Raw genomic sequence first — 13,714 nt, forward strand, 5'->3', positions numbered from 1 at the left:
ATCTGGAAGGAAGGCAAAGAAATTTTCTAGTTAAGCCTAGCTGTAATGGAAATATGATACTAAGGTGGGTTCTAAAATGTTTTGCAGAAGGATGGGCTATTTAATCTCCATCCTAAGTCTACAGCCTCAGCTATGAGTAAATCAAGACATAGAATGTTAGTGTCATTCATCCCAAGATATCACTTAACAGTGATTTATTAAAGTTAAACATTTTCAGATTTTCTATTTTCATATATTTCAAATAATACTCAAAAATTAACATGATACATTCAAGAACTGTATTACTGAAGAAGTTTTATAAACATATGTTCATTATTTGTCATTTGTGTTTAAGAATTTGTGGTAGGTGCTTTGCATGGTTTTAATTTATTACCCTTTCAAATACCAACATTAGTATGAATTTCTGTGGCTTATTATCTAATGAGAAGTCCAGGATACAATAAATTCTAAGTATTAGCAATATTTGAATAAGCAAAAAAATAACCCTAAAAACAAAATGACTCCTTTTTATACTTATTCAGCTAGATGGTAATATCTAGTGTTGAATGAAAATATTTTATTGCGTGTTCAAGATTCAGACATACCCATAAATAGAACATTATACTGTTTCTAGTTCTCTTGTAATAGTGAAGACCACCTAAAAACCAATGTTTGATTTACTTAAATAGTTAACAAAAATTTATTGCAAGAGATAATTTTCACTGAATTTACAGTTTCAAGGAACATGGTACAAAACATAGTGCCATCAGCTTTGTCTAAACATTAAATAGGTGCAAATACACAAAGATTAGAAAAGAAACCAAGAGCATACTTTACAACATAAATTACAGTACTATAAATATATTGTATGTACATTATACATACTGTTTAAGACATCCTTGTAATATACAGCATCTATTATATAGATTTGCAAACTAGTCAGTGCTTTAATAATATTCTATATAGGGAACTTAAGAATTTATTTGCATCATTACACTTACAGTAACTGATTTGAAAATCAACAAGGCTGTATTTGGGTCAGTTTATTTCCATCAGTTCAATAGCTTTCAATTTTGATGAACACTTATGCATATAGCAGTAGTCGTCATGAGCATATTTTCTTGCCCCTTGATGGTGATGACTAGAAGAGGGGTTGCAGAGGAATGACAGCTGGGTGTGGAGAGAGCAAGGAAGGGAACAGCGCATGGGGCAGAGGCGGGAATGCCAGGTGGCTAGGATGAAGAACTGAAGCTGGAAGGATTGGCATCTGAGCAGGAGCCACAAAAGGTGGCTGGTTCCCTGGGCAAAGCCTGGGTCCTACTGGTCCTACTGAGATCTGAGGTATGGACGTTCTGGTGAGAGTTGGGACTTGGGAGAGGAACTGTTGGTGTGGCTGAAGCACTTTAAAGGTTCCTGCGGCGGCAGCGGCGGCAGCGGGCTGCTGCAGTACAGTGTGGTGGATAGTGGTTACAGAGGTAGAACACAAGGGCTGCTGCAAAGGCAGAGGCTGCAGAGGTGTGCTGGGGGGAGGGAGTGGAGTTGCAGGGAAGGTAAATTTGACCTTGTTGGCCAGCATGTTTGGCTGTATTATATGTTGGTAGACCTCGCATGGGAGATTTTTGAATTTCTCGTGGTTTTCCAGTGGGATTAACAGTGCTTGTTCCGGTAAAGCCAACGGAGCCAGAATTTGCTCTGTGGTTACGAAGGTGTGGCCAGTGACGTGTGCTTCCTTGAATGGTAATGGAGGCTGTGTGTTAAGGATTCCTGAATTATAACACAGCCACTCTGTGGATGCCTCATTCATCTTTCCATGAGGAAGAGCCTCAGCCAGTTCATAATGGCAAAGGTAGGAATTAGGCTGTGGCTGTCGAAAGTTCCTTTCAGTCTTAGGCACCTTGAAAGGAATCTGCTTTCCACGGATACTTTTAGTCTCACTTCTTCCTTTGTGGACAAGTAAGGTATTATCAGTTGGTTGCTTTGTTGGGACACTAGCTACATAGGGCGGTGTGGGAGAATCATGGGAAGCCTCTGGTAAAGCGCCAGGAGTGCTCTCCATTAACAAAGGCCCAGCTTCACCATCGGCTTCAGAAGGAAGCAAATTACCAGGGTGGAAAACCAGTTGGTCATTGCCTTTCTCTGATTGTTGCGAGTTCCTTTCCACATTTGCAACTTCTTGTGGTTTTGTTTCCTCCTTTTTGTCTTCACTTATTATTAACCCATCCAGGTGACTTAAAGACGAATTCCCTTTCATGGGATTTTCTGTATTTTCTTTCACCTCCAAGGTTTCACCTCTAGGGTAGAATCTGCTTCTTTTTCTCCTTCGTTTCTTTTTAGGCCTACAGAGAGCAAAAGAAGCACTTGATGGCCTTGAGAATTCCTCGGGTAAATAATTCTGTCGATTTAAACTTTCGTCCGAAGAGTAAGAACATGAATGCTGTCTACGTTTTCGGTGGAATCTTTCTGATTCACTCACGAGTGAATTGTAACCTCTTTTGACGGGAGGATTCTGATTCACACATTTTGTGTCTTTTTCAAGAACTAAGCATTTGTGATCCTGACTACAGCTTGAGAGTCTGGCTTTCCAGCAACAGTAAGTTCTGGAATATGTTAAACTTTGCTCCCCAGAATGGATTAGTGTTGGATTGGATTGCTCATGTGAAGATACTAAGTACTGTTTGCGATGGTTTATGGAACGGATAGCCTCTTTGTCATTGTATTCACCTGTCCAGGATTTCCACATCTCTTCATTTTCACTCACATCTGTAGATGCCGATTCCGGTCTTTGATCAGGTAACTCACATGAATCCAATAATTGTTCAGCAGCCACATACTGCTTTTCTGAGATTGGGTCTGGATACTGCTTTTCTGAGATTGGGTCTGGAAGATTTTTCCTAGTTGTGTCAGTGTAATGATTCTCCATTTCCATTTTGTCATGAGTTTCGGATTCTTTGGTTTTCTCCCCATGATGATAGTGAGATAACTTTCTTCTTCTTTTCTTTCTCCTACTTTTATGGAACCAGTGTTCATGAGCATCTTTTAACCTTATTTTGTTGTACTTCTCATCTAGAGTGTCTTGTTTTGTGTGACTTTTAGTAGCATTGTACTTATCTGCTTTCCTGGTTCTATAAGAAATATTTTTATACTTCTGAACCAGGGTTTCATTTTTTCCAGAATCACAGTTTTTGAATGGAGAATCATCAGCCAAAATAGGAGCGACTTGATTGTGTTCATTTTTGCTACTGAAAATTTCACAATCAGAGAGTCCAGCAGTAGATATGTCCCTGTGATCAGAGACTAGTCCCTTGGTAGCATCTTCCTTCGGTTGAGAATAAGAATCATCTAAAGGCAGCTTGTCTTTTTCTAGGTGGTTCTTCAATTTAGACTTGAAGTCAAAATACAAAGGATTGCAGCTATAAGAAATTGATGGTTCTGTAGTTGTATAGACTAACATTTCTGATGGCCATGGAAGAACTGTAGTTCCATGTTTGTTAAGTACAGGTACAAATGGCTCACATTGTCTTTTACATAAATGTGATTTTTTATGTAAGGTTGTATTATCCTCTCCAATATTCAATGAGGCAAGGGGTTCCAGACAATTTTTATTTTCATTTTCAATTGTAGATTCATTACTCTTCACATTTTCCTCTGTGGCAGCTTGTCCCAATATGCAATCATCAGATGCTTCAAGGACTATGGATTTATTTTCTGACAACTCAGAACTGTCACTACTCACAGGTATGTTTTCATTAATAGTAACTTCCGCCAGTGATATTTGATCCGTTAATGGGACTGAATTTTGGCAATTATTTGCATAGGAAGATAAAGGGAGTTGAAGCTGGCAAAATGAAGGCAATGATAGGGTACCATTTTCACTAGAGACTTCTTTTATCTCTTGAGTGTGAGCAGTCTCTTTGTCAGTGTGCATTGCTTCTGCTGGATGAAAAGAGTTAGCTTTCTCCTCAGAATTCAAAAGCACATCTGTTGCGGGAGATAGTTGAAGATGACAAGTGCTGGGGACAAATCTACTTTTTCTGCTGAATTCTTTTTCCACAGAGGCATCATCGTTGTACTCAGAGAAGGCTGCAGCTGAGGACTCCAACTTCATGGATGCTTTCTTTGGAAATGCAAAAGAAAAGCCAATTTTGTGTCTGTGAATTCCCTGGGCTTGGTCCCCGGGTTGGTTATTTCTTGCTGTGTAATTATTTGTACTTCCAGAATCGACAGGAATTGTGGTAACATCTTTCGTGTTCTCTTCACTATGTTGCAAAGTACATTTGAAATCTTGCTGGTTATTAACCGAATCCACAACAACACTTTGGGGAAATTCATTGCAGTTCTCTCTCACGGTAACAGTTGTTGACTTGAACATGGGACCACTTCCAGGAGCACTACAATAGGAAACCAAAGTGCATGTTAAATAGAACACTTCAGAAGAAAGGTATTCAAACACAACTTAAAAACACCATGAAAATATTTTCCCACTTTTGACACCTTTGTATGGAAATGACTATCATGTGGTGAAATTGCCATCCTTCCAGTTACTGATTATTTGTGGGACAACATGGAAATATTGTCTTGAGATGACATTTTCTAGTTATGAACAGCAATGCCTGTAGTCCATTGCTATGTTCACAAATCAGTGCTTCCTGACCAAATTTGTTCCATCTCTTGGTTTCTTCAGGGATATTTTAAAGCATTGTACAATTACCTAAGGTACAATTACTTCTAATTTACAAGTAGTTGACATCATTCTCACTATATGGAAAATATGAAGAGGGTTGAAGAATTGAAGGGTTGAAGAGCTGAAGGTAGGAAGGCTGAGAATTTGGTTGAATAATCCAGTTCAACTGACTTTCATTGAATTGATGATCCTCCAATTGATTTGTTGCCAAGCAGAGATATCTTAGGGGCAGAAAGTACCAGCATGAGGAGAGCTGAGTCTCTGGGGATTTTTAGACTCAATATCTAAAATATCCTGAAGTTTTGAGTTATATCATAATATATAGTTATTCCAGATAATGGAATATGTTTGAGACGAGAATTCTACTAATTTGGTATTGGAGCATAGCCATGAATTAATATGATTAAAGAATTTAATTAGCTGGGTGCTATTGGCTCACTCCTGTAATTCTAACTAATCAGGAGGCTGAGATCTGTGAGTTGTGGTTTGGAACCAGCACAGTCAGGAAAGTCTGTGAGAATCTTAAATTAGCCAGCATAAAGCCAGAAGTGAATCTGTAGCTCACTTATGAGAGTGTTAGCCTTGAACAAAAGAAGCTCATAGACTTTGTCCAGGCTCTAAATTCATGTCCCAGGATTGGCACCAAAACCAAAAATGAAACAAAAATGATATTTTTCAATATGCAGATATAACAAATTCATAAATCTTATCCTTATACTGCCAGAATTAATATTGCAGAATATCTGATTCTCTTAAAATTTGTTTTTTGAATTTTTAAATTTCCTAATATTTATTCAATATTTTTCTTTAACCACTAACATCATGTGTTGACCTTTTCTACTACGAAGTACCAGCATCACTTTCTACTTCTATATCTTTAAAAGAATAAAATCAGTGGAAAACTGTGTATGAGTGTTTTTATGTATTCAATGTGAACTATGTGAGGTCTATATTGAAGATAGTAATTTATGTAAGAACCATAGGAGTTTTTTCTACATATATTTTTAAATTTAGTTCTTTTTAAAATTTTATTTTATTGTAAAGAGGTTGTACAGAGGTATTACAATTACATGAGTAAAGTAATGAGTACATTTCTTGTTGAGCAGTTACCTCCTCCTTTGTTTTTCTCCCACTCTCTTCCCTCCCTCACCTCTCTCACTCTTCTCATTCCCCCAAAGTTGTAAAGTTGATGTCCAATATACTGTCTTGTACATATCATTGTTGCAGTGGGTCATCCTATGGCCTTGTTTCAGCATTTTATGATTCTCCTTCCCCTCCCCAAATTAGACAAATGTATATACAAGATGCAAGGTACCAAAATCAAGTACATCGACAACAGGGGGAAGAACATGCAGAGGAAACAAAAAAAATCACATCGTACATTAAAAATAACAACAAAGAAAGACGTCTTATATCATATCTTGGGTTCGTTTCACATAACATCATCTTATAATGTCTTATGTACATAGCTTTTGAGCTTTTCTGCTCATCTGATAAAATTATCCTACACATATAATAATTATTGCAAATGAGGGAAACCATAGGACGTATATTTCTTTGGGTATGGCTTACTTCACTTAGCATAATTTTTTCCAAGTTTTTTTTCCATTTTCTAACAAATGGGTTAGTGTCATTCTTTCTGATGGAAGTATAGAATTCCAAAATATATACCACATTTTCTTAACCCATTCATCTACTGAGGGGCATCTGGGTTGGTTCTATATCTAAGTTATGGTGAAAAATGCTGTGATAAACATAGTTGTGCTGGAGCTTTGTTTTTATACCATATCAGAAATTACATTGTCAAGTGCCACTTCTAGGATAAGACATTACATAGGTCCCACACTTCTCTTATCACCTTATCTTTCACCAATTTTTCACTTATTCTCATATAGAATAAACATATCTCATTACTGAATTGTGGCAATGTTTATTTTTTTTCTAACTGTTCCACATAGAATTCTAAATATATTTAGACTTTACTTTGACTTGTTTTCTAAATTTAGCTTCCCTAAAAATGTTCTGATATATCAATATATCCAAAAACATTATTCAGTACAAAAATAGATAGGGTATAAAATCATTGTTATAGACAATAACAAGAAAAGGTTTATTTATTGGGAAAATAAAAAGGCACTTTCCAAAGTGATTTTGTTTTAATAGCATTCTTCTAGCTGGGGTTATAAGGTCTGAATTTTAATACTGTTCATATCTAGCCACTGCTCACTATGAGAAAGAGGTCAAACTTTAAGAGCTGTGAACTTCTAACAGCTCAGTTATATTTTATTCACAGGAACACTAATTCTGATATATGCTTGTAAAGGGCACAGTATCTTCCTGATTTCCTTTTTAAATTTTAAAGAGAACTTTGAATTAAAGTTCTCCAAATATTCATTCAAAAATTAAGTTCCCCTTAAAACTGTTTTTGTTTAAGAAGGTCACAAGAGAGAGTCTTGCTCTCATCTTTAGTAACCTGTTTTCCTTGTCACAAAAATAGAATAGTTTTCAATTAAGATAGTCTAAGAATATAATATTAGACTAAAAACAGTATTATAAAGGTGATGTACAGAGGAGTTACAGTTACATAAGTCAGGTAAAGAGTACATTTCTTTTTGGACAATGTCACCCCTTCTTTCAATCTCTCCAGATTTATATTTAAAAACTGAAATTATAATGATTTTGGCGTTTTAATGAAATGTGCAATAGACAGGTGTTTGAATAAAATGTAAATTACTGTTTACAACCCACAGAAGGCCATGGAAATGTGTGTGCTTTATTCTAGGTACAGAAAAGATAAATCTGTGCCCTTTATTTCTCACTCCTCCAACCCTTTTATTTTTGTCATATTTTAAGGAAACTTAACATTTCAGTGAATACTTACCATACAGTTTCCTTTCTTAGCTCAGCCAGCTTGTGCAAACGTTGGAGTGCTTTTTCCTGTTTTCTTTCATCTTTCCTGGATTTAGATGCTACATTCCGAGCAAATTCTCTTTGTTTCAGTTCTTTGAGTCTCTATTAAAAGACATGGAAATAATTAATGGTAGTATTGTTTGTGGTAAATTCTAAGTTCTGTTCTTGTTGGAATTTTCCAGTATACTGTACCTGAGTTCACCAAAGGAAAGCACGTTATTCATAAAATAACCTACTTTTAACAAGAGTATTTTTTTCTGAAAATATTAGAGCATATTATCATAGCAAAGTAAGAGATATCTATATGTTATATAGACTGGACTTGAGAACTTGCCTCTCCTTCCTAATTGTTATCTGGTATTTTTGCTTGCTTAATTCAGGCGAGGCAATAAAATCATCTTGAATATAAATTGAACAAGTCTAATTTACTTAGGTATTTTAGTTTTATATATTACTCCTTATACTTTAGCAAGTTCTACACATAAGTTTTCTGGTCTTTTGCATGTCTTCTAAAAACAAATTTGTGATATTATTCCATAAGGCAAAAGACCTGTACTGAAGTGGTTTTAGTAACCTCCTCTCTCAGATATCAGGCATATTTTTCTCAAAAATACAAGGAAGTGAAGAAGGTCAGTATTGCTTTGATGGAAATTTTTATGAATATTGTAATTATTTTTATTTTTACTAGAGAAACTTTTATGTGTTTAATGGCAGATAAAAGAGCATGAAGATTTGAATAGAGATGGTCAATAGATATGTGTGGCATACAATATAAGGGACATTAAGGCAGTGCCATGTTCCAATTTATATCATTATATCTTTCACAGAGACAATATATTAGAGTAGCATTTTTCTGAAAGTTCATGTGATTACACATTTTTACTATGTAAGAGTCTTGGTGAAGTATTCTAGAGAAGTTAAACATTACCAGTCACATTTTTGTAAAGTTATTTAAGAGCATTTTATAAATGACTTATACATGTACATATACATACATACACATATATATGTGTATACACATATAAAAAATCTTAGAAGAATGCACAATACATACTTACTCCATAATTACTTGTTCATTGTATTAGGTAAATGACCTGTATCCTCCAAATTAGAAATTTTCTGCCTCAAAAATGCTATTCATTCTGGTTTAATAATTCTGAACTATCCTGATTATTCTCAATTCCATCTACATAGCACTATATAACCAAGGCAACTTATAACATACACAGAGCTCCACTTTCAAATGATTTCCTATATTTTACTTGATGCATTTTATATAAGCTTACACACACACACACACACACACACACACACACACACACACACACACACACACACATATATATATATATACATACATAAATCTATCAGCTCTCTCTAGACATGTGTGACTTTTCTAGAATAAAAAATAATTTTACATTTATTGAATTTTAATATATTAAATTTTAAATTTATTTTGAGCATGTTCTATCCATTAATATATGTGTTCAGGAAGTTTTTCTAGAGGAGGATTTATCTATTTTATTTTCTGATATTGAGGTTAAAACTCAAGGTCTTATACTTAGTCTATTTGCTTGCTCAGCAGACACTATGCCATATGAGCCATGCTTCCAGCCAAACTTTCTTACTGGTTAATAAGAGTCTTGTAAAATTTTCTGCTAAGTGACTTCAAATCATGATCCTTTGGATTTCAACTTCCTGAGAGCTAAAATTACAGGCATGAGACACTTGTACATAACAAATTTTATTCTTAAAATTAAATTATGTAATTTGTGTGTGTGAGAGAGAGTGAGAGAAACAGAGAGAGAGAGAGAGGGAGAGACAGAGAGAGGGAGAGAGAGAGAGAGAGAGAGAGAGAGAGAGAGAGAGAGAGAGAGAGAGAGAGAGAGAGAGAGAGAGAGAAAGAGAGGTTGCTGGGGCTTGAACTCTGGCCTGGGCACTGTCCTGAACATTTGCTCTCCAGGCTACTTTGAATCTCAGCTCCACTTCTGGCTTTCTGGTGGTTAATTGGAGAGAAGAGTCTTAGGACCTTTTCTGCCCAGGCTGACTTTGGACCATGATCCTCAGGTCTCAGCCTACTACATAAATAAGATTGCAGAAATGAGCCACCAGTGCCAGCTGTTTTGTTTTGTTTATTGAAGCAGGATTTAATCTTTATCATTTTCAACTCCATCTACTGAGTTTTGAGATTATTAGCACATGGCACCATGCGTGGCTTCCAGAGTAGTATTTTTAGCCAGATACAAATCCTGTTCAACAAGAGAAAATATAAAACTATATGTATGATTATTCCGTTCATAATTACACCAATGACCATTGTGTCATAATTGCAAACCAAATTTTCATAAATGTTTCTGGGTTCATATGGCCATTCTTACAGTAGAACTGTTGGAATAATAAAATATACACAAGAGTTTGTTTTTAGGTTTATTATAGTTTTCACACAGACATATAACTGCATATTTCCCTCAGTATATATGAGAATGTGTAACATAGCCAGTGATCATAGCATCACTCATTTTTTAAAAATGTATAGACAGCAAGTAATGTTGTTAATATTTTACTATATTAATTTTGCTAATATTTTGTTAGTATCCATTTGTTTGATAAGAAAGCAGAAATATTTTGCAAACATCCACACGGCTTCCTGAAATGCATTATAAGAATTGCTGATTTGATTCTGGCAATAAACACACATGTCAAAAAAGCTTGAATTATTATTCACATTCAGAATAAAAATGAAGGAAAGCATATTTTAGAGACTTTTCAAGAGTCATTATAAATGTTAGAATCAGCACAGCATTAGAATCAGAATTTCCTAAGACATGCCTTATGATTTTTCTCTTCATATTTATTCTACTCTGTTATTCAAGCTTTTAATTCTTAAGGACTCCTTGACAAGGTTGTGATGCATATATTCATTTATCTTTCATTGAGTGACGCTATCAGGTTATTCTACATGCAGCTGATATATAAATAAGACAAAGAGAAAAAATCCTATTCTTTTTAATGTTATTTAATAGTTGAACATGAAGATATTAAAACATATAAATATTGTGGTGATATAACCTATAGACAATGCAAACTGATATGGGTGAAGCAAAGTAAGCAGGGACTGTGCCCAGAAGAGGGATAGAAATCTCAAATAGAGTAACTAGAGAATGTTTATTATTTTTTGGAGCAAATTTGGAGCAAATTCACCATGTTAAAATAATCCAATGTTTATTATCTGATAGAGTTCCAAGGGTCAGTATGCCTGTGTTTTACTCAATCAAGGTGTTTGTTAGGCTTGATTTTCATCAGAAAGCCTGTCTGGGAAATTTCCTCTTTAGAGCTTGCAATGTCTTCAAAATGATGTACCTGTAGTACTGAGAATTTTATTGCCTGCATTTTATTGCAATCACTCTTAGCAACTACAGACTGGCAGCTATTTTCTGGACCAGGACCCTTTTACCAACTCCTTTACAGGATGACAGCTTCTTTGTTCAGTTAACAAGGACCAGTTTCTACCTCCATTCTACTCAGATAGACTCCTGTATCACATAATGTAGATTTATAGAAGTTAATGGTATGGCATCCACTCACTTTTTCACATTTCATCAGTTACAAAATACATTATAGACCCACTAATGGCATTATTGAGAATTAATAAGGAACACCTGCACTATGGAAAGACACATTGGGATAGTGACAGTTGAGAAAATACTTAAAAGGAAGTGAGGATATATTGCAGATTAAAGACAAAAACAAAACAACAACAATAACAACAGCAACAGAAAGCAGCAAGAACAGCCAGAGTAAAAAGTGAAACTAGCTACTTCTGTTTAAATTACTTCCCCTAATGGACTAATGACTACTTGGTAACACTGATGCTTTTGAATTGCTGGTTTACAAATGGTGGGGGGAGGGGAAAGAACTATTCATACTGTGGGCAACAGACAAATGACAAAAGATAAGATTTAGGTCTGACTTACAGACAGCTGTGTGAGCTGTAGTCACCACCCTAAAATAGACAGATGCAGCTATCTAGCTCCTTGCTGAGACATCCTTGGAGGCCAGTAATGAGGGAAAATACACTAACAGGCAATACTTCATGCAATGAATCTGATTGTTCATTTTCTTTGGAAAGGGAGAAGGTCAGCTTATAAAATGATGTATCAAGTCATAAGCTGAGAACAAGGATTTGAGTGAAGGGTATAGACTTAGAAGAAACATGTTCAAAAGCTGGAGACAAAATGGGCTGAGCAATTCAACACACTCCTGTGGGAAAAGCCCAGAGTTGGCCAAAATGGATTTTAATAACAAAATGGACAGGTTGGCTTGTGGTGTGACAACCAGCAAATCTTTTTCCAGCTACTTTTGCTATCACCCAGTGGGATTATGAAAAAAAAATTAGTCATGGTGGTAGAGAAAGAGGTTATGTTTAAGCTCTGACAAGTAGATTTACACTCACTAAACTCAACCTGGCTCCAAGAGCTAGACTAAAACTTACCCCTAATATACCATCATTCCCTGGATGCTCAGCAAGCTGCCTGCTGGCAGTTGATTAAATTGGACTGCTTCCATTTTTAAAGGAATACCATTAGATTCTTCCTGGAATAGAAATTTACTCTAGATATGGACATGTCCTCTCTGTACCCAATACCACTCATCAAACCATTCACAGAATGCCTTATGCACAATGTCTTATATTGTATTTGACATAGCATTGTTCAGTTCAAAATAACTTACTCAGCAATGAGCCCGTGCTCATCAAATTTACTGGGATTGCTATGTTTACAAATTTTCTGAAGCAGCTGCTTCGTAGCCTTTGCAATCCTCAGATGTAGCTCTAGCTAGCTGGTAATACCTTGCAGGACTGCGGTGAGGTTCTTGTATAGGCTATTACATGCCTAGAACCAGAATGGAATACTGGGTGCTATGCATATGAATCCCAAAGCCAGGATTCATGGGTCTACAAATCAATTAATTGAAATCCGAGAGTGGTTGCAGTCCCTATAGTGATCCATTACCTTTCTACCTGTGTCCTTGTGCTCTGCTGGCCTAGATATCTTAATGCAAGGGGAGGATTGTTTCCACTGGGAGACATAATGCTGTTTTTTAATGAAAAGCTAAGATTTTTTTTGGCCTAGTTACTTTTGTCTTTTTATGTTTCTCAATGAACAGGTAAAAAAGGGAGTCACTGTGTTGTGAAAACTACCAAAGCCAATTGGGCTGTTGCTCCACAACTGAGAGCAAAAAGTAATATGTAGAATACAGGTGCATGCCTTAGACCCTGTTCTGGAAGAAAAATCAAGGAAAAAGGACAACTGTATTCGAGCAAGTCTAATGAGAGCACAGACAGTTTAGGGGTGATTATAGATATAGTTAAGGTGCTCACTAAGTACAACAGGAATAGATGACAGAATAACACAGTTACAACCATGTGAGCAGCCACAGAAGTGAAAACAGTAATTGTCATCAGGAATTTTTCTTCATGTTGTGGTTTTATATATATATATATGTTTATATATAATATGGATATAATGCATTATATATTATATAATATTAACTGTAATGTTCATTTATAATCATCCCTCAATATGTATAAAGGACATTTTAGGTCCCTGAGAAAATATCAAAATCTATGGATGTTCATGTTCTTTATATAAAATGCACAAAATTTGCATATAACCTCTATACATCCTCTTATATAGGTTAAATCATTTTTAGGTTACTTATACCACTGCATATAATGTAAATTCTGGGTAAATATTTCTGATACTGTACTAGTCAAATATTAATGGTAAGAATGTTTGTACATGTTCAATAAGGAAGCGATATTTTCAACTATTTTTAGCCATGTTGATTTCATGGATGTGGAACCTACAAATGAGAAACATACAGATAATAAACACATAAAAGTATACACATTCAGTGCATTTTCACTTCCATACTTTTATCCTAACTTATAAGATGTATTGGAATTTATCATAGTATTTTGTTATGGGTACTTAAATCCTAGTTTTTAAGTTATAGAACATTAAGAAAAAATGAATGATGATTTTGCATCACATTTTGGGGAAAGGGTTTGTAGGTTTTCAGTTTTATCCATGATAGTTGTATCATATTAGGCAAGAATAAGCTTGTGATTGTGTTTCTGTT

General features: G+C 35.3%; 1 protein-coding gene across 1 annotated transcript in view; it reads right to left on the reverse strand.

Moving 5' to 3' along the window:
• Window positions 1–1,120: 1,120 nt before the first annotated feature.
• The window catches only part of Znf804a (zinc finger protein 804A), a 235,288-nt gene continuing 222,694 nt past the window's right edge, over window positions 1,121–13,714 (reverse strand). The window contains exons 3-4 of the mRNA XM_042688356.1: window positions 7,542–7,672; window positions 1,121–4,367 (exon numbers count right to left, since the gene is read on the reverse strand). Coding sequence (XP_042544290.1) covers window positions 1,121–4,367; window positions 7,542–7,672 — 3,378 coding nt within the window. The remainder of the gene's footprint in view (window positions 4,368–7,541; window positions 7,673–13,714) is intronic.

The sequence above is a fragment of the Dipodomys spectabilis genome, unplaced genomic scaffold (assembly GCF_019054845.1).
Source record: "Dipodomys spectabilis isolate Male_0828 unplaced genomic scaffold, ASM1905484v1 ptg000115l, whole genome shotgun sequence".
Lineage (NCBI taxonomy): Eukaryota > Metazoa > Chordata > Mammalia > Rodentia > Heteromyidae > Dipodomys > Dipodomys spectabilis.